Here is a 22363-nt window from a genome sequence, read left to right as displayed (position 1 = left end):
TTCTACTCATACAAAGGAATCTCTATACTGTGACATAGAGGATTCCATATTTTCTTTGTTATTCGCTTCTTTGTCATATGAGCAGGAGCAAGGACAAGAACATTCTTGTTGAAGCATATCCTGAACCTGAAAGGACTCTAAAAAGGAAACTAAGAGAAGCTAAAATACAACAATCCAGAGAAAACCTTACAGGAATTTTCGAACAAGAAGAGGAGATGGCAGCCGAAAATAATAATAATGCAAGGAGGATGCTTGGTGACTTCACTGCACCTAATTCCAATTTACATGGAAGAAGCATCTCCATCCCTGCCATTGGAGCAAACAACTTTGAGCTGAAACCTCAATTAGTTTCTCTGATGCAGTAGAACTGCAAGTTTCAAGGACTTCCATCTGAAGATCCTTTTAAGTTCTTAACGGAATTCTTGCAGATCTGTGATACTGTTAAGACCAATGGGGTTGATCCCGAGGTCTACAGGCTTATGCTTTTCCCGTTTGCTGTAAGAGACAGAGCTAGAGTGTGGTTGGACTCTCAACCCAAAGATAGCCTGAACTCTTGGGATAAGCTGGTCACGGCTTTCTTAGCCAAGTTCTTTCCTCTTCAAAAGCTGAGTAAGCTTAGAGTGGATGTTCAAACCTTCAAACAGAAAGAAGGTGAATCCCTCTATGAAGCTTGGGAGAGATATAAGCAACTGACCAAAAAGTGTCCTTCTAACATGCTTTCAGAATGGACCATCCTGGATATATTCTATGATGGTCTGTCTGAATTAGGTAAGATGTCATTGGATACTTCTGCAGGTAGATCCATTCACCTAAAGAAAACACCTGCAGAAGCTCAAGAACTCATTGACATGGTTGCTAATAACCAGTTCATGTACACTTCTGAGAGGAATCCTGTGAGTAATGGGACGCCTCAGAAGAAGGGAGTTCTTGAAATTGATACTCTAAATGCCATATTGGCTCAGAATAAAATATTGACTCAGCAAGTCAATATGATTTTTCAGAGTCTGCATGGAATGCAAGCTGCATCCAACAGTACTCAAGAGGCATCTTCTGAGGAAGAAGCTTATGATCCTGAGAACCCTGCAATAGCAGAGGTGAATTACATGGGTGAACCCTATGGAAACACCTATAATTCCTCATAGAGAAATCATCCAAGTCTCTCATGGAAGGATCAACAAAAGCCTCAACAAGGATTTAATAATGGTGGAAGAAACAGGTTTAGCAATAGCAAGCCTTTTCCATCATCCACTCAGCAAAAGACAGAGAGTTCTGAGCAGAATCCATCTAGCTTGGCAAATATAGTCTCTGATCTATCTAAGGCTACTCTAAGTTTCATGAATGAAACAAGGTCCTCCATTAGAAATTTGGAAGCACAAGTGGGCCAGCTGAGTAAAAGGATCACTGAAACCCCTCCTAGTACTCTCCCAAGCAATACAAAAGAAAATCCAAAAGGAGAGTGCAAGGCCATTGAAATGACCATCATGGCCGAAACCACAAAAGAGGAGGAGGACGTGAATCCCAGTGAGGAAGACCTCCTGGGACGGCCAGTGATCAACAAGGAGTTTTCCTTTGAGGAACCAAAGGACTCTGAGGCTCATTTGGAGACCATAGAGATTCCATTAAACCTCTATATGCCATTCATGAGCTCTGATGAATATTCTTTTTCTGAAGAGAACGAGGATGTTACTGAAGAGTAAGTTGCCAAGTACCTTGTTGCAATCATGAAGCTGAATGCCAAATTATTTGGTAATGAGACTTGGAAAGATGAACCTTCCTTGCTCATCAATGAACTAAGTGATCTGGATCAACTGATATTGCCTCAGAAGAAACAGGATCCTGGAAAGTTCTTAATACCTTGTACCATAGGCACCATAACCTTTGAGAAGGCTCTATGTGACCTTGGGTCAGGGATAAACCTCATGCCCCTCTCTGTAATGGAGAAATTGGGAATCTATGAGGTGCAAGCTACCAGAATCTCACTAGAGATGGCAGACAACTCAAGAAAATAGGCTTATGGACTAGTAAAGGACATGTTAGTAAAGGTTGAAGACCTTTACATCCCTGCTGATTTCATAATCCTAGACACTGGGAAGGAAGAGGATGAATCCATCATCCTTGGAAGACCCTTCCTAGCCACAGCAAGAGCTGTGATTGATGTGGACAGAGGAGAGTTGGTCCTTCAACTGAATGAGGACTACCTTGTGTTTAAAACTCAAGGTTCTCCTTCTGTAACCATGGAAAGGAAGCATGAAAAGCTTCTCTCACTACAGAGTCAAACAAAGCCCCCACAATCAAACTCTAAGTTTGGTGTTGGGAGGCCTCAGCCAAACTCTAAGTTTGGTGTTGAATCCCCACATCCAAACTCTAAGTTTGGTGTTGGAAATCTATAAAATTGACCTGATCACCTGTGTGGCTCAATGAGAGTCCACTGTCAAGCTATTGACATTAAAGAAGCGCTTGTTGGGAGGCAACCCAATGTTATTTAATATGTTTTATTTTATTTTCTCTTTGTTATTTCTTGATTTACTAGGTTGATAATCATGTGGAGTCACAAAAACTACAAAAAAATTCAAAAACAGAATGAAAAACAGCATTGAAAATAGAACACCCTTGAGGAAGGGCTTACTAAACGCCAGTAAGGAGCATCTGGCTGGCATTTAACGCCAGAAAAGAGCATGAAACTGGCGTTAAACGCCAGAAACAAGTAGCATTCTGGCGTTTAAACGCCAGGAATGCACCCTAGAGGAAAATTGGTGTTCAACGCTAGAAACATGCTGCAGACTGGCGTTGAACGCCCAAAACAAGCATGGAAGTGGCGTTTAACGCCAGAAATATGCTGCAATCTGGCGTTAAACGCCAGGATTGCCTACAGAAGGCATTTACACGCCTAATTGGAGCAAGGATGATTAAAGTCCTTGGCCCCACTGGATCTGTGGACCCCACAGGATCTCCTCAGGATCTGTAGACCCCACAGGATCCCCACCTACTTCTTCTCTCCTCTTCACACCTTTTCATAATTCTCTTCCCCAAATACCCCTCACCAATCAACTCAATCACTCTTTCCCATCACCTCTTCACCACTCACATCCCTCATCTCTTCCCCAAAAACCCCACCTACCTTTAAATTCAAAATAATTTCCCTCCCAAACCCAACCCTAAATGGCCGAATCCAACTTCTCCCTCCATCTCCTCCATTTTTCTTCTTCTTCTACTTCTTTCTCTTTTCTTTTGCTCGAGGACGAGCAACCATTTTAAGTTTGGTGTGGTAAAAGCATTGCTTTCTGTTTTTCCATAACCATTTATGGCACCTAAGGCCAGAGAAACCTCTAGAAAGAGGAAAGGGAAGGCAATTGCTTCCACCTCTGAGTCATGGAAGATGGAGAGATTCATCTCAAAGGTCCATCAAGACAACTTCTATGAAGTTGTGGCCAAGAAGAAAGTGATCCCTGAGGTTCCTTTCAAACTCAAGAAGAATGAGTATCCAGAGATCTGACTTGAAATCCAAAGAAGAGGTTGGGAAGTTCTCACCAACCCCATTCAACAAGTCGGGATCCTAAAGGTTCAAGAGTTCTATGCAAATGCATGGATCACAAGGAACCATGATCAAAGTGTGAACCCGAATCCAAAGCATTGGCTTACCATGGTTCGGGGGAAATACTTAGATTTCAGTCCGTAAAATGTAAGGCTGACGTTCAACTTGCCAATGATGGAAGAAAATGCACGCCCCTACACTAGAAGAGTCAACTTTGATCAAAGGTTGGACCAAGTCCTCATGGACATATGTGTGGAAGGAGCTCAATGGAAAATTGACTCAAAGGGCAAGCCGGTTCAACTAAGAAGGCTTGACCTCAAACCAGTAGCTAGAGGATGGTTGGAGTTCATTCAACGCTCAATAATTCCTACTAGCAGCCGGTCTGAAGTTACTATAGACCGGGCCATCATGATCCATAGTATCATGATTGGGGAGGAAGTGGAAGTTCATGAGATTATACCTCAAGAACTCTACAAGGTGGCTGACAAGACCTCTACTTTGGCAAGGTTAGCCTTTCCTCACCTCATTTGCCACCTCTGCAATTCGGCTGGAATTGACTTAGAGGGAGACATCCTCATTGAAGAGGATAAGCCCATCACTAAGAAAAAGATGGAGCAAACAAGAGAGCATGGACCTCAATATGAGCATGAGGAAAGTCCTCACCATGAAATCCCTGAGATGCCTCAAGGGATGCACTTTCCTCCACAAAACTATTGGGAACAAATCAACACTTCCCTAGGTGAATTAAGTTCCAACATAGGACAATTAAGGGTGGAACATCAAGAGCACTCCATCATCCTCCATGAAATTAAAGAAGATCAAAGAGCTATGAGGGAGGAGCAAGAAAGACAAGGAAGAGACATAGAGGAGCTCAAAAGCACCATTGGTTCTTCAAGCAGAGGAAGACGCCACCCTCACTAAGGTGGACTCATTCCTTAATCTCCTTGTTTATTTATTTTCCTATTTTTCGATTTTTATGCTTTATGTTTGTTTATGTTTTTGTCTTCATGATCACTAGTATTTAAGTGTCTATGCCTTAAAGTTATGAATGTACTATGAATCCATCACCTCTCTTGAATGAAAAATGTTTTAATTACAAAAGAACAAGAAGTACATGGTTTCGAATTCATCCTTGAAACTAGTTTAATTATTTTGATGTGGTGGCAATACTTTGTGTTTTCTGAATGAATGCTTGAACAGTGCATATGTCTTTTGAAGTTGTTGTTTAAGAATGTTAAATATGTTGGCTCTTGAAAGAATGATGAATAGGAGAATATTATTTGATAATTTGAAAAATCATAAAAATGATTCTTGAAGCAAGAAAAAGCAGTGAATACAGAAAGCTTGCGAAAAAAAATAGAAAGAAAAAGAAAAAGCAAGCAGAAAAAGCCAAAAGCTCTTAAAAACAAGAGGCAAGAGCAAAAAGCCAGTAACCCTTAAAACCAAAAGGCAAGGGTAATAAAAAGGATCCAAGGCTTTGAGCATCAGTGGATAGGAGGGCCTAAAGGAATAAAATCCTAGCCTAAGCGGCTAAACCAAGCTGTCCCTAACCATGTGCTTGTGGCGTGAAGGTGTCAAGTGAAAACTTGAGACTGAGCGGTTAAAGTCAAGGTCCAAAGCAAAAAAAGAGTGTGCTTAAGAACCCGGGACACCTCTAATTGGGGACTTTAGCAAAGCTGAGTCACAATTTGAAAAGGTTCACCCAGTTATGTGTCTGTGGCATTTATGTATCCGGTGGTAATACTGGAAAACAAAGTGCTTAGGGCCACGGCCAAGACTCATGAAGTAGCTGTGTTCAAGAATCAACATACTGAACTAGGAGAATCAATAACACTATCTGAATTCTGAGTTCCTATATATGCCAATCATTCTGAACTTCAATGGAGGAAGTGAGATGCCAAAACTATTCAAGAGGCAAAAAGCTACAAGTCCCGCTCATCTGATTGAAGCTATGTTTCATTGATATTTTGGAATTTATATTATATTCTCTTCTTTTTATCCTATTTGATTTTCAGTTGCTTGGGGACAAGCAACAATTTAAGTTTGGTGTTGTGATGAGCGGATAATTTATACACTTTTTGGCATTGTTTTTAGTATTTTTTTGGTATGATTTAATTAGTTTTCATTATATTTTTATTAGTTTTTAATTAAAAATCACATTTCTGGACTTTACTATGAGTTTGTGTGTTTTTCTGTGATTTCAGGTATTTTCTGGCTGAAATTGAAGGACCTGAGAAAAAATCAGATTCAGAGGTTGAAGAAGGACTGCAGATGCTGTTGGATTCTGACCTCCCTGCACTCAAAGTGGATTTTTTGGAGCTACAGAACTCCAAATGGCGTGACTCTAATTGTGTTGGAAAGTATACATCTAGGGCTTTCCAGCAATATATAATAGTCCATACTTTCCAGCAATATATAGGAGTGATATAGGCATGCAAGCAAGAAGCATGAGGAGCACACACTCTCAACATCAATAACAAGAGATAAGAGTTAAGGGATGAGCATGTAGGAATGAAGCAACAAAAGTAGTAAGCTCAATGCACATATGAACAAGCACGTGAATGAAAAAGAACACTAAATGGAGAACACTAAGTCAAATTTAACTCAAAAAGTCACGAATCAATATATCTAAGGTAGTCACAATCAAATCTAACCAAACAAAACTGTAGCTAAGCAATCACAAAACAATGAAGAATTCAAGAACTATATACAAAAGGGGCAAAAAGATAGATCTCACCATGGTGGGCTGTCTCCCACCTAGCACTTTTGTTTAATGTCCTTAAGTTGGACTTTCACTAGCTCATTGCTCTTTGCCAAGAGGTGCATCTTCCAAAAGGAATACCTCAATCTCCTTGTTGCTCTTCATTTGCTCACCATGATATAACTTGAGACGGTGCCCATTGACCTTGAAGATATCCGGACTTGAGGGATGGCGTAAATGGTAGACTCCATAGGGCTCCGCTTTCTCCACTCAATATGGGCTATCCCATTTTGACCTTAGTTTTCTGGGCAACAATCTCAACCTTTAATTGTAAAGGAGGACTAGATCACCGGCTCTAAATTCTCTTCTTCTTATATTCTTGTCGTGCACGGCTTTCATTTTCTCCTTGTAAAGTCTCGAGTTCTCATAGGCTTCCAACCTCAAACACTCTAATTCCACTAGTTGAAGCTTTCTCTCAACTCCGGCCCCACCCAAACTTGGATTGCACTCCTTGACGGCCCAATATGCTCTATGCTCTACCTCCACCGGTAAGTGGCTAGCTTTTCCATACACCAACAGAAAGGGGCTCATGCCAATTGGCATCTTGTATGCCATTTGGTATGCCCATAGTGCGTCGGTAAGCTTGGCACTCCAATCTTTTCTATTGGGTTTCACAATCCTTTCCAATATGCGTTTAATCTCCCGATTGGAAACCTCAGCTTGGCCGTTTGTCTGTGGGTAGAAGGCCATAGCCACTTTATGCATGATGCCGTATTTCTTCATTAGCCCTTCCATTCTTCTATTGCAATAATGTGAGCCTTGGTCGCTCACGATTGCTCGTGGCGACCCAAATATACAAATGATGTTATTTCTCACAAAAGAAAGGACCACATTAGCATCGTCCGTCCAGGTGGGTATTGCTTCCACCCATTTGGACACATAATCAATGGCTAGTAGAATGTAGAGAAAACCATTAGAATTTGGGAATGGCCCCATGAAGTCGATACCCCACACATAAAAAATCTCACAAAATAGCATGGTTTGTTGGGGGATTTCGTCCTTCTTGGAGATATTACCAAATCTAAGGAATTGAGAACAAGATTTACAAAAAAGAGAAGAGTCCTTGAAAAGAGTTGGCCACCAAAATCCACAATCTAGGATTTTCCTTGCCGTTCTTTGAGGTCCATAATGGCCTCCTCCTTCAGAGGAGTGGCAAGCTTCCAAGATTGAGTGGAATTCGATTTGTGGAATGCACCTCCGAATTACTTCATCCGCTCCACATCTCCAAAGGTATGGGTCATCCCACACATAGTATTTGGATTCGCTTTTTAGCTTATCCCTTTGACGTTTGGAGAGATTAGGAGGAAAGGAGCGAGACACGAAGTAATTGGCAATTGATGCATACCAAGGAATAACTTCCAAGATTGCTTGCAAGCCCTCAAAGGGAAAAGAATCATTAATAGGAGTGGTATTGCCTTTGGTATGTTCAAGGCGACTTAAGTGGTCCGCCACTAGATTTTGTGAACCACTCCTATCTTTAATTTCCAAGTCAAATTATTGCAACAATAAATCCCATCTAATCAATCTCGGTTTGGATTCCTTCTTAGCCAACAAATGCTTTAACGTCGCATGATCCGAGTATACTACCACCTTGGAACCAAGTAGATTGCTCGAAACTTGTCCAAGGCAAAAACTATTGCCAATAGTTCTTTTTCGGTGGTAGTGTAGTTGGATTGGGCTCCATCTAGTGTTTTTGATCCATAGGCTATGACATATGGATTTTTACCCTCGCGTTGTGCTAACGAGGCTCCCACGGCAGAATTTGAAGCATCACACATTATTTCGAATGGCCGACTCCAATCCGGCCCTCGCACGATGGGAGCTTGGGTCAATGCTACCTTGAGCTTGTCAAAAGCCTCGATGAACTCCTTGCTTAGATCAAACTCAATGTCCTTTTGCAACAATCTTGAGAGAGGCAATGCTACCTTACTAAAGTCCTTTATGAATCTTCGATAGAATCCTGCATGTCCAAGGAAAGAACAGACTTTCCTCTCGGAAGAGGGATAAGGCAAGCTAGATATAGCATTGATCTTTGCTGGATCTACAGAAATACCATCTTTGGAAACAATATGTCCTAAAACAATGCCTTGCCTTACCATGAAATGGCACTTCTCAAAATTTAAGACAAGGTTGGATTTAGTACATCTTTCCAAAACTCTTTCAAGGTTATCCAAGCAATGATCAAAAGAATCACCATATACCGTGAAGTCATCCATGAATACCTCCATGCATTGCTCTAGAAAATCCGCAAATATGCTCATCATGCATCTTTGGAAAGTTGCCGGTGCATTGCATAGGCCAAATGGTATACGCTTGTGGGCATAAGTTCTAAAGGGGCAAGTAAATGTTGTTTTTTCTTGGTCCTCTAGAGCAATGTAGATTTGAAAGTACCCCGAATAGCCATCTAGAAAGCAATAATAAGGTTTACGGATAGCCGATCAAGAATTTGATCGATAAACGGAAGTGGAAAATGATCCTTTCTAGTGGCCGAGTTCAACCTTCGGTAGTCGATACATACCCTCCAAGATTTTTGCACCCTTGTTGCTATAAGCTCATCGCTTTCATTCTTGATTGTGGTTACCCCAGATTTCTTTGGCACAACTTGAACGGGACTCACCCATTAACAATCCGAAATGGGGTAGATGATGTCTGCCTCGAGTAACCGGGTCACCTCCTTCTTGACGATCTCTAGAATGGTAGGATTCAGTCGTCTTTGAGGTTGTCTAACGGGTCTAGCTTCTTCCTCTAAGAAGATCCGGTGCTCACACACTCGGGGACATATCCCCACTAGATCTGCCAAGCTCCATCCTATTACTCTTTTGTTCCTCCTCAAAACACATAGCAACTTCTCTTCTTGTTGAGGATTTTGTTCCCTTGATAAATCACCGGGAACTTGTGGGCTTCATCAAGGTATGAGTACTTTAGGTGGGGCGGCAGTGGCTTCAATTCAAGCTTTTGCTCTTGAATTGACACTTGAACTTCTTCACTTTGGTCTTCACTATTTTCTTCAATCATATGTTTCTCATCTAGCTTTGCATAATGTACTTCGGCCACAATGTTGTCAATTAAATCACACCGGAATATGGAATAGTTCTCCAGTGGGTGCTTCATTGCTTCTTCTAAGCTAAAACTTACGAGTCTCCCATCTATCCCAAATGAGTAGGTTCCCGAATGGGCATCCAACTTGAATCTAGAGGTCCTCAAAAACGGCGTCCCATGTAGGATAGATGATGTCCTTTTGGATTCACTTGGTGGCATCTCAAGGATATGTAAATCAATTGGAAATACCAAACCCTTTATGTTGACTAACACATCTTCCGCAATACCCGTCACGGTTATTATGCTCTTGTCCGCCAAGAAAAACCTAGCTGCCAACCGTTTCAACAGTGGGAGCTTCAATATATGATAAATGGAAAGGGGCATAATGCTAATGCATGCACAAAGGTCACACATACAATCAATGAATTGGACTCCATCGATGATACAAGAGACCAAGCAAAGGCCCAGATCAACACACTTTTCTGGGATGGCTCCCATCAAAGCCAAAATAGAACTCCCTAATGGAATGGTTTCTAACTCATGGATTCTATCTTTGTTCAGGCACAAGTTCTTAAGAAACTTTGTATATTTAGGCACTTGATGAATAGCATCAAAGAGAGGGATAGTTACCTCTACTTTCATGAACATCTCTACCATTTTTGGGTCAAGTTCTACATGCTTCTTGGTCCTTCTTGCCAATGTAGGAAATGGGATTGGTTGAGCCACTTCCTCCAAGACTTGCTCCTTTCTAGGGACTTCACTCCTTGGTTGAGGGTCTTCATCTTCAACTATCTCATGTGTTTCCTCCTCCTCTTCTATTTCTTCTATCTCAACTCTATCCTCCTCTTGAGCAACTATCATTGGACTAGGTGCCTTTGAGCCCCTCTCTTTCAATTTAGTTTTGGACCTCAAGGCTATGGTGTTGATACCACCCTTGGGATTGGGTAGAGGTTGAGAAGGTATGGCACTAGAGTTTGGAGCTTGAGGAGTGGAGGTAGATGGTAGCTCCATGCGAGCAATGAGAGCTTGGAGGGTGAAAGTGAGGCCATTAAGACTAGAGTTGAGTGTATTTTGGAGTTCTTTTTGCCCTTGGAGTATGGACCGGAGTGTCTCATCTTGATTTAAAGAAGTGGAAGGATAGGTGATTTGTGGTACTTGTGATTGGTTGGGTGGAAGTGGTTGTCTATGAGGTAGTATGTAAGTTTGGTAGTTTCTTCCTTGGTTTGGTTATTGATTTGGAGGGTTTTGTGAGTGTCGGTTTTGTGGATTGTTGGTGTTCCATCTTTGGTTGCCTCCATTGTCCCTACCTCCTTATTGATAATTGTCCCACCAACCTTGGTTGGAGCTATCCCTCCAACCTTGATTAGAGTTGCTACTCCCTTGGTTATAATTGCTTCCTTGATGGGGGTACCCTTGGTTGAAATTGCTCCCTTGTGAATGGTATCCTTGATTAGGGCGCTCATAGAAGGAGCGATCATAAAAGTTGTGGGTAGCCGCTAAAGTGTTATCTTCTTGGAGACTCGGACTTTCATCCGTGTAGTGGAAGTAGCATGAGAAAATACCTCATGCTTTTTGGGGAACCAATTGTTGGCTTTGTTGGTGTTGAGGAGATGGTGGAGGTTGTTGTTGATTCACTTGGAGTTGCTTTAGAAGACTTGTCATCTCACACAAGGTTTTGGTAAGGGTGGCGGTCTCACCACTAGAAGAGACTTCATTCACGGCCTTTGGGCGGTTGATTCTCTGTCTAACATGTTGAATGGATTCGGCCAAGTCGGTAATGAGTTGCCATGCCTCCTCCGCCGTCCTATACTTTGACAAAAAACCGTTGCTTGAGGCATCCAATAGATTCTTATCTTGCTCTCTCATGCCTTGGAACACATAGCTAAGCAATACTTGAGTGTCAATTATGTGGTTGGGACATGAGTCAAGAAGTTTGCGAAACTGCTCCCAATACTCATATAGGGTTTCCATCTCGCCTTGTACAATACATGAGATCTCCTTCCTTAGCTTATCCGTCATTTCTACAGGCATGAATTTATCTATGAATTCTCTTCTAAGCAAGTCCCAATCAGAGACAACATCACTAGGTAAGGTATAAAACCACTCTTTGGCTCTTCCCTCAAGAGAGAAAGGGAAGGCAAACAACCATATCACTACTTCATCGGATCCTTCCCGCCTAGTGGTCGAGCATACCCTATGAAAGTCCTTGAGGTGTCTAATTGGATCTTGTGCGGGAAGTCCATGAAACTTTGGTAGAAGATTGATGATAGCGGTCTTGAGTTCAAAGTTTGCATTCAAGTTGGGATGAAGCACATGAAGAGGTTGGAGAACAAAGTCCGGTGCACCCGCTTCCTTGAGAGTAACTCTCCTTGGAGTGGCCATATTGTCAACACCTAGATCAAAAGAAGAACTATTAGTAGCATCAATGGAAGAGTAATTAGTGCCTTCTTTGGATGATGATTCGGTATCCACCTCGGATATGGTTGGTGAGTTGGTAAAAACCTTTTCACCTTCCTCAAAGGCTAACCGCCTCCGAGCTTGCCTAATATGAAGTAAAGTTCTTTCAATTTCCGAATCAAGTGGTGCTAAGCTCGGATTCGGTAGTGAATGCGTCATACAATGAAGGAGATAAGAAGCTCATGACATCAAATGGTACTTAAGCAAAGATTAATCCTAACTAACAATCAACCAAACAAACAATCAAGAGAAAAATGCAAGTATCCACATATTAACATATTTACACTAACCAAGAGAACGGCACACATAAGCAACTCCCCGGTAACGGCACCATTTTTTATGAACAAAATATTCTTATGTCGGATTAGACATTAGCAATGAATCCATTCGTGAGTATAGTCTAACCGACACGCAAATATCGCATCAAACAATTCTAAAATCTATGACCGAGAGTGTTGATCCCGGGTCGTTCTCCCTAGGAATTGCCTTAGAATGCACATCATTGATTAGGAAGTCTTTTGTTGTTTTGAGAGTTGGTGCAAGAATTCAAACTAAAAAAAGTAAACGACAATTAGTTGAGATAAAGGTCTTGGCCAAGGGTGAGTATTCGAAGTTCCCTCATTGTAGTTTCCTTCAATTATGATAAGAATTAATTATTGTTTCACTTAGTTAACCCCCTAATAATGGAGGAAAGTTAAGTGAGAGTAACTAACTCGAGTCACAAGTCCTAGCCTAACCCTAGGGAAGTCTAGCTTTAGTGCACTCCAAGTCAATTAGCAATTCTCAATTCCTAATCAACAATTGATATCCACTACTCAAGTGTCTCTAATAACTCAACCCCTAAACCATGTAAGAGAAATCTACTCCATAGCTAAGGTTGTCATTTTCACAAACAATTGGTAGGCAATCAAAGAAGACATGATGAAATTGAGAGAAGAGAATTGAATTAAAGCTATCTAATCCAAGCAATCATCAACAATCAAGCAATTGAATAAAATTCCTCAATTCATTAATCAAAATTCAAAGTAACAAAGTCATAAATCTAGATCTAATTGAATGAATCAAGAGAACACTAATTGAGAGTAGAAGAAGAGTAGATCTACAACTTGTATCAAAGTAAAAGTGAATTAGCAATGGATCTCACCAAGAAATCAAAGAAGAATTGCAATGGAGAGAGTAAGATCCTAGAGAGAAGTTGGAGTTTCTCTCTCTAAAAGCAAAAATGTAAATAACTCCTCAAAATATCTAGAATTATGTCTCATTGTCCCAATATCCTTAATCTTTGGTCTTCTTATGCTCTTCCCACCAGAATTCTACCCCAAAATAGGGCCTGCCACTACCTGAAATCGGTGGTCACGTTTTCTTCTTAAAAAATCACATGCGACCATCGGCGCATATGCGCACAATTCGCGTACGCATCCCTGCGGCTTTTTGCGAGTGTGCGCGTAGGCGCGTAGTGCGCGCGCACGTCCAAGGATTTCTGGTCGAGCCATGTAAGCGCGCCGGCTTCTCGTTTTGACTCCATTTAGCCGGCTCTGAGGGTGCACATCCGCGTGTATGCGTACGGTGCGCGTGCGCGCCCAAGCCGAAGTTCCAAAACTCTAATTTTTCCATGCTCCTTCCATTCATGCATGCTTCCTTCATCCCTCTTAGCCATTTTTTCCCTATAACTTCTGAAACCACTTAACAAACAGGTCACGGCATCGAATGGTAATAGAGGGGGATTACAATATATCAATTTTAATGAGAAGCATGTTTTCATCTATGAGGCAAAATTAGGAAAGGAACACAAAATCATGCATTTTTATATGAATAAGTGTGGAAGATCATTGATAAAATCTTCAAAATCTATACATGATAAACCCTAAAAATGGGGTTTATCACTTGTCCTCCTCAATAGGAATGTCTCCTTCTATGGCAATTCTAGCTGAATTGCATAGGTGACATATAAGATGAGGGAAGGCTAACCTAGCCTTGGTGGAGGGCTTGTCTGCCACTTTGTACAACTCTTGAGGTATCACCTCATGTACTTCCACCTTCTCTCTGAGCATGATGCAATGGATCATGATGGCTTGGTCTACGGTCACTTCGGACCGGTTGCTAGTAGGGATGATAGACCGTTGAATAAACTCCAACCCTCCTCTAGCTATGGGTTTGAGATCAGGCCTCCTCAATTGGATAGGCTTCCTTGAGAATCCCTTTTTCATTGTGCTCCTTCCACACAGATGTCTAAGAGCACTTGATCTAGTCTTTGATCAAAGTTGACTTTTCTAGTGTAAGGATGTGGATCTCCTTGCGTCAAAGGTAGGTTGAATGCCAACCTCACACTTTCTTGGCTAAAATATAAGATTCTCCCTCAGACCATGGAGCTCCAATTCTTGGGATTTGGATTCACATTAATGTCATGGTTTTTCGTGACCCATGCATTAGCATAGAATTCTTGCACCATTAGGATCCTAACCTCTTGGATGGGATTGGTTAAAACTTCCCAACCTCTTCTCCGAATCTCTCTTCGGATTTTTGGACACTCATTCTTCTTAAGCCTGAAAGGGACCTCAGGGATTGGTGTACGAAATTATGATAACAGTTTTCAAAACTCCATACAACTAACCAGCAAGTGCACTGGGTCGTCCAAGTAATACCTTACGTGAGTAACGGTCGATCCCACAGAGATTGTCAGCTTGAAGCAAGCTATGGTTATTTTGTAGATCTCAATCAGGAGATTAATGATAATAGTGGTTATATTTATGAAAATAAATAACATGAAATAAACAGTACTTGTGATTCAGTAATGAGAAGCAGGTTGAGGTTCCGGAGATGCTCTATCATCTGAATATCTGCTTTCCTACTGTCTTCTTCTCCAAACACGCATGGCTTCCTTCCATGGCAGGCTGTATGATCCTTTCATATGAAACAAATTCATATGTGCTGTCACCGTACGGCTAATCATCTGTCGGTTCCCACTAGCGTTGGAATAGGACCCTTGTCCTTTTGCACACTGTCACTATGCCCAACATTCGCATGTTTGAAGCTCGTCACAGTCATCCCCTTCCAGATCCAACTCGGAATACCACAGATAAGGTTTAGACTTTTCGGATCTCAAGAATGCTATCAATTGGTTCTATCCTCTACCACGAAGGTTCTGATCTCATGGATCAAAGACCCAAGAGATACACACTCAAGCTGTTGCCCAATGACTACGTTGAGCTCAGATAGAATGAAAGTGGTTGTCAGGCACGCGTTCATAGAATTGAGAATAATAATGAGTGTCACGGATCATCATCTTCTCCAGATTGAAGTACGAATGAGTATCTTAGAATAGAATCAAGCGTGATTAAATAGAAAACAGTAGTAATTGCATTAATCCATTGAAACACAGCAGAGCTCCTCACCCCCAACAATACAATGTAAAGTGTAAAAATGTCATAAGGTGCTGAATGAATCTCTAAAAGTAGTTTTTATACTAGACTAGTAACCTAGGGCTACAGAAAATGAGTAACTAAGTGTAGATAGTGCAGAAATCCACTTTCGGGGCCCACTTGGTGTGTGCTTGGGCTGAGCATTGAAGCTTTTTCGTGCTTAGGCTGTTCCTAGAGTTAAACACCAGCTTTGGTGCCAGTTTGGGCGTTTAACTCCAATTCTGGTGCCAGTTTGGGCGTTTTACGCCAGAATTTTTAGGCTTACTTTGAACGCCAGTTTGGGCCATCAAATCTCAAACAAAGTATGGACTATTAAATATTGCTGGAAAGCCCAGGATGTCTACTTTTCAACGCAACTAAGATTGCGCCAATTGGACTTCTGTAGCTCGAGAAAATCCATTTCGCGTGCAGGAGGGTCAGAATCCAACAGCATCTGCAGTCCTTTTTCAGTCTCTGAATCAGATTTTTGCTCAGGTCCCTCAATTTCAGCCAGTAAATACCTGAAATTACAGAAAAACACACAAACTCATAGTAAATTCCAGAAATATGATTTTTGAATAAAAACTAATAAAAATATAATAAAAAGTAACTAAAACATACTAAAAACTATGTAAAAACAATGCCAAAAAGGGTATAAATTATCCGCTCATCACAACACCAAACTTAAATTGTTGCTTGTTCCCAAGCAACTAAAAAGAAAATAGAATAAAAAGAAGATAATATACAATGAATTCCAAACTTATCAATGAAGATTAGCTTCAATTAGATGAGCGGGACTTGTAGCCTTTTTGCTTCTGAATAGTTTTGGCATCTCACTTTATCCTTTGAAGTTCAAAATGATTGGCATCTATAGGAACTCAGAATTCAGATAGTGTTATTGATTCTGCTAGTTCAGTATGTTGATTCTTGAACACAGTTACTTTATGAGTCTTGGTCGTGACCCTAAGCATTTTGTTTTCCAGTATTACCACCGGATACATAAATGCCACAGACACATAACTGGGTGAACCTTTTCAGATTGTTACTCAGCTTTGCTAGAGTCCCCAGTTAGAGGTGTTCAGAGCTCTTAAGCACACTCTTTTTGCTTTAGACCACGACTTTAACCGCTTAGTCTCAAGCTTTTCACTTGACACCTTCACGCCACAAGCACATGGTTAGGGACAGCTTAGTTTAGCCGCTTAGGCCAGGATTTTATTCCTTTGGGCCCTCCTATCCATTAATGCTCAAAGCCTTGGATCCTTTTTATTTGAACCTTGCCTTTTGGTTTAAAGGTCTATTGGCTTTTTCTACTTGCTTTTTCTTTTTCTTTCTTTTTTTTATTTTTATCACCACTTTTTCTCTTTTTTTTCTTTTTTTCTGCAAGCTTTGTATTCACTACTTTTTCTTGCTTCAAGAATCAGTTTTATGATTTTTCAGATTATCAATAACATTTTTCCTTTTTTCTTATTCTTTCAAGAGCCAAAAATTTTAACATTCATAAACAACAATTTCAAAAATATGCATTGTTCAAGCATTCATTCAGAAAACAAAAGGTATTGCCACCACATCAAAATAATTAAACTAATTTTAAGATAGAATTCGAAACCATGTACTTCTTGTTCTTTTGCAATTAAAAGCATTTTTTTTATTTAAGAAAGGTGAAGGATTCATAGGACATTCATAGCTTTAAGACATAGACACTAGACACTAATGATCATGTCATAAAGATACAAACATAGACAAAACATAAAGCATAATTTTCAAAAAATAGAAAAATAAGAACAATGAAATTAAAGAACAGGTCCACCTTAGTGATGGCGGCTAGTTCTTCCTCTTGAATATCTTATGGAGTGCTTTAGCTCCTCAATGTCTCTTCCTTGCCTTTGTTGCTCCTCCCTCATGGCTCTTTGGTCTTCTCTAATTTCATTGAGGATAATGGAGTGCTCTTGTTGAGGTCCATGAGTGGGCTCTATTGTTTGCTCCATCCTCTTTCTAGTAATGGGTTTTTGAGATGAATCTCTCCATCTCTCTTGACTCGGAGTTGGAAGCGACTGCCTTCCTTTTCCTCTTCCTAGAGGTTTCTCCGGCCTTAGGTGCCATTAATGGTTATGGAAAAGCAAAAAGCAAAGCGGATAATTTATACGCTTTTTGGCATTATTTTTAGGTATTTTTAATATGATTTAGTCACTTTTTATTATATTTTTATTAGTTTTTAAATAAAAATCACATTTCTGGACTTTACTATGAGTTTGTGTGTTTTTCTGTGATTTCAGGTAATTTCTGGCTGAAATTGAGGGAGCTGAGCAAAAATCTAATTCAGGCTGAAAAAGGACTGCTGATGCTGTTGGATTCTGACCTCCCTGCACTCGGAATGCATTTTATGGAGCTACAGGAGTCCAATTGGCGCGCTCTCAATTGCGTTGGAAAGTAGACATCCAGGACTTTCCAGAAATATATAATAGTTTATACTTTGCTCAAGGATAGACGATGTAAACTGGCGTTCAACCCCAGTTCCATGTTGCAGTCTGGCGTTAAACGCCAGAAACAGGTTACAAGTTGGAGTTGAACGCCCAAAACAGGTTACAACCTGGCGCTTAACTCCAGAAACAGCCCAGGCACGTGTAAAGCTTAAGTCTCAGCCCCAGCACACACCAAGTGGGCCCCAGAAGTGGATTTCTGCACCATCTATCTTAGTTTATTCATTTTCTGTAAACCTAGGTTACTAGTTTAGTATTTAAACAACTTTTAGAGATTTATTTTGTACCTCATGACATTTTAGATTTGAACTTTATACTCTTTGACGGCATGAGTCTCTGAATTCCATTGTTGGGGGGTGAGGAGCTCTGCTGTGTTTCGATGAATTAATGCAACTATTTCTGTTTTCTATTCAAACACGCTTGTTTCTATCTAAGATGTTTATTCGCACTTCAATATGATGGATGTGATGATCCGTGACACTCATCATCATCCTCAACCTATGAACGCGTGCCTGACAACCACCTCCGTTCTACCTTCGATTGAATGAATATCTCTTGGATTCCTTAATCAGAATCTTTGTGGTATAAGCTAGAATCTATTGGCAGCATTCTTGAGAATCCGGAAAGTCTAAACCTTGTCTGTGATATTCCGAGTAGGATTCAGGGATTGAATGACTGTGACGAGCTTCAAACTCACAAGGGCTGGGCGTAGTGACAGACGCAAAAGGATCAATGGATCCTATTCCAGCATGAGTGGGAACCGACAGATGATTAGCCGTTCGGTGACAGTGCACCTGGACCTTTTTCACTGAGAGGACGGATGGTAGCCATTGACAACGGTGATCCACCAACACACAGCTTGCCATAGGAGGAACCTTGCGTGCGTGAAGAAGAAGACAGGAAGAAAGCAGAGATTCAGAAGACAAAGCATCTCTAAAACTCCAACATATTCTCCATTACTGCAGAATAAGTATTTAATCCATGCTCTTTTATTCTTCGTAATTCATACTGATAATTATAATTGATTTCCTGACTAAGATTTACAAGATAACCATAGATTTCTTCAAAACCAACAATCTCCGTGGGATCGACCCTTACTCACGTAAGGTATTACTTGGACGACCCAGTGCACTTGCTGGTTAGTGGTACGAGTTGTGAAAAGTGTGATTCACAATTCGTGCACCAAGTTTTTGGTGCCATTGCCGGGGATTGTTCGAGTTTGAACAACTAACGGTTCATCTTGTTGCTTAGATTAGGAAAATTTTGTCTTTTGGGTCAGAGTCTTTTATTATTGTTCTTGTTAAAACTTTAGAATCCTTATTTCCTTTTTCTTAATTATTTTCAAAAATTTTTAAAACCAATAACTTCATGATTTAGTCTTCTGTTTGAGTTTAGTTTCATGTTTTAAGTTTGGTGTCAACTGCATGTTTTTATTTTCCTTTAAATTTTCGAATTGCATGTTCTTTGTTCTTCCTTGATATTCAAGTTGTTCTTGTCAATTTTTCTTGTTTGATCTTTAGTTTTCTTGTTCTGTGTCTTTTCTTGTTTTTGTTGTGCTTTTTCAAAATATCAGTTTTCAAAAAAAAATTATTATTTATTATATACCTTATTAAAATACGTTAAATTTATAGCTCAATTGGCGAGAGCGTGGTGCTTATGTTCTTGGAAATTGGGTATCTTCTTTTTAAAAATTTTTCAAAAATAATTTTTCTTTGAACAAATCTTGTGCCAAACTTTAAGTTTGGTGTTCTCCTGTAACTTTTCTTTAGTTTTCAAAAATTTTATTTTAGTTTTCTAAAAATTTTAAGTTTGGTGTTCTTTCTTCATGTTCTTGTGTTCTTGTGAGTCTTCAAAGTGTTCTTGAGTCTTCCTTGTGTTTTGATCTTAAAATTTTTAAGTTTGGTGTTCCTTGGTGTTTTTCCTCCAAAATTTTCGAAAACAAGGAGAATTAGATCTAAAAATTTTAAGTTGTGTGTCTTTTGTGTGTTTTTCTCTTTCATCATAAAATTCAAAAATCAAAAAATATCTTTTCTAACTATTTTTAAGCAAATATTTCGAAATTTTTTATAAAAATTCAGATTTCAATTTCAAAATTTTATCTTATCTTAGTTTTAAAATTTCAAAATTCAAATCTCTTTCAAAAAAAAATCATATATGTTTCAAAATCTTATCTTATCTTATTTCAAATTCAAATTTCAATTTTCAACTTCCAAAATTCAAAATTCAAAATTCAAAATTCAAATTTCAAAATTTCAAATTTCAAATTTCAAAATTTTAAACTTCAAAATTTAATTTTCAAACTTAAAAATCAAATCTTTTCAAAATTTAAATCTCTTTCAAATCCTTATCTTATATTGTTGACTTTTTCAAAATTCAAAATTCAAATTTTCAAATTTCAAAATTCAAATTTCAAATTTCAAAAATTTAAGAATTCAAATTTTAATTTTCAAATCTAAAATTTAAATTTCAAAACTTCCTAACCATTTTCTCTCTCTTCATTTTTCGAAAATCCTTACCCTTATTTTTCAAATCTTTTTAATTAACTAATTATTTTAGTTTTCAATTTCCTTTTAATTTCTGAACTTATATTCGAATTTTCACTTATTTTATTTTACTTTATTTTATTTTATTTTCGGTTTCAAAAAAAATAATAATAATACAATCCACATCATCTCCCTTTCTCCATCATGGACCTAAGTGGAAATGAACAGTCCAGAAAGACTCTGGGGTCATATGCTAACCCCACTACTTCTTCATATAGGAGTAGTATCTATATACCCTCCATCGGAGTCAGTAGCTTTGAGTTGAATTCTCAGCTTATTATCATGGTGCAGCAAAGTTGCCAGTATTCTGGTCTTCCACAGGAAGAACCTACAGAGTTTTTGGCACAGTTTTTACAAATTGCTGACACAGTACATGATAAGGAAGTAGATCAGGATGTCTACAGATTATTACTGTTTCCATTTGCTGTAAAAGACCAAGCTAAGAGGTGGTTAAATAACCAACCTAAGGCTAGCATAAGGACATAGAAACAGGTGTCAGAAAAATTTCTGAATCAATACTTCCCTCCAAAACGGATAACACAGCTAAGGCTGGACATCCAAGGCTTTAAACAAGAAGATAATGAATCTCTTTATGATGCCTGGGAGAGATACAGAGAAATTCTAAGAAAATGCCCCTCTGAAATGTTTTCAGAATGGGTGCAGTTAGACATCTTCTATTACGGGCTTACAGAGAAAGCTCAGATTTCTCTAGACCACACAGCTGGTGGATCTATACACATGAGAAAGACAATTGAAGAGGCTCAAGAGCTCATTGATACAGTTGCCAGAAATCAGCATCTGTACCTAAGTAGTGAGTCTTCCATGAAAGAAGAGGCTAAAACAGTCACTGCTGAACTCAGTCCTGTAGAAAAAGTTACTGAATTCAATCAGTAATTAGATTTTCTAACAAAACAGCTAGTCGAATTCAAGGAGATACTACAAGACACAAGAATAGCTAATATAAATATGGAAGTACAGTTGAAGCAAACAAAACAGCAGTTATCAAAACAAATAACAGAAGAGTGCCAAAGAGTTCAATTAAGAAGTGGGAAAACATTAAACACCTCACTTCAGAGCAGCAGAAAGCCAAGAAAAGAACAACTGACAGAGGATGAGTTAAATACTATCCAAAATCCCTCTGAGGACAGTAAGAGCCCAGAGAGGAATAACTCTGGGGTTCAAACGCCAGAAAAGGGTGCAAAGCTGGCATTAAACGCCCAACCCACGCACAGTTCTGGCGTTCAAACGCCAGGAACAGGCAAGGAGCTGGCGTCAAACGCCCAATGGTAGCTCAGTTCTGGCGTTCAAATGCCAGAAACAGGTAGGAAGTTGGCGTCCAACGCCAATCAAGCTTCCAACCCTGGCATTCAAACGCCAATGAGGGATCAGACACACATAAGTGCTGATAACAACCCCTCTAAAAAGGCTTTCCCAACCACTTCTATAGGAAATAAACCTGCAGCAGCCAAAGTTGAGGAGTACAAAGCCAAGATACCTTATCCTCAAAAACTCCACATAGAGGAGCAGGATAAGCAATTTGCTCGCTTTGCAGACTATCTCAGGACTCTTGAAATATAGATTCCGTTTGCAGAGGCACTTGAGCAAATACCCTCTTATGCCAAGTTCATGAAAGATATCTTGAGTCATAAGAAGGATTGGAGAGAAAATGAAAGAGTTCTCCTCACTGAAAAATGCAGTGCAGTCATTCTGAAAAGCTTCTTAGAAAAGCTTAAAGATCCCGGGAGCTTTATGATACCATGCATATTAGAGGGTAATTGCACCAAGACAGCTTTATGTGATCTTGGGGCGAGCATCAACCTAATCCCTGCATCCACTATCAGAAAGCTTGGCTTGACTGAAGAGGTCAAACCAACCCGGATCTGTCTTCAACTTGCTGATGGCTCCATTAAATACCCATCAGGCATAATTGAGGACATGATTGTCAAGGTTGGGCCATTCGCCTTCCCTACTGACTTTGTAGTGCTGGAAATGGAGGAGCACAAGAGTGCAACTCTCATTCTAGGAAGACCATTCCTAGCAACTGGACGAACCTCATTGACGTCCAAAAAGGGGAGATAACCCTGAGAGTCAATGAGGATGAGTTTAAGTTGAATGTTGTCAAAGCTATGCAACATCCAGACACATCAGACGACTAC

The 22363-nt window shown here is 39.7% G+C and overlaps 1 protein-coding gene and 1 non-coding gene across 2 annotated transcripts; both read right to left on the bottom strand.

Moving 5' to 3' along the window:
* Positions 1-611: 611 nt before the first annotated feature.
* On the bottom strand, positions 612-719 carry LOC148552765 (small nucleolar RNA R71). Its single transcript, XR_015892984.1, has one exon. It is a non-coding gene; the product is annotated as a small nucleolar RNA R71 (small nucleolar RNA).
* An 8403-nt stretch (positions 720-9122) lies between these two features.
* LOC148552764 (uncharacterized) lies at positions 9123-10343 on the bottom strand. The gene has a single exon (XM_088494717.1). The coding sequence runs from the start codon at positions 10341-10343 to the stop codon at positions 9123-9125; it is 1221 nt and encodes a 406-aa protein (XP_088350843.1).
* Between the last annotated feature and the right edge of the window lie 12020 nt (positions 10344-22363).

This window comes from Arachis ipaensis, chromosome B7 (assembly GCF_059453495.1).
Source record: "Arachis ipaensis isolate K30076 ecotype BB chromosome B7, ASM5945349v1, whole genome shotgun sequence".
NCBI classification, from domain to species: Eukaryota; Viridiplantae; Streptophyta; class Magnoliopsida; order Fabales; family Fabaceae; genus Arachis; species Arachis ipaensis.
The sequence above is the reverse complement of the archived record's forward strand: the minus strand, read 5'-3'. Positions and strand labels throughout refer to the sequence as shown.

Bases quoted from the DNA above. Each gene is read 5' to 3' on its own strand.
- LOC148552764 (XM_088494717.1), bottom strand. From the start codon at position 10,343: ATGGAGCTACCATCTACCTCCACTCCTCAAGCTCCAAACTCTAGTGCC.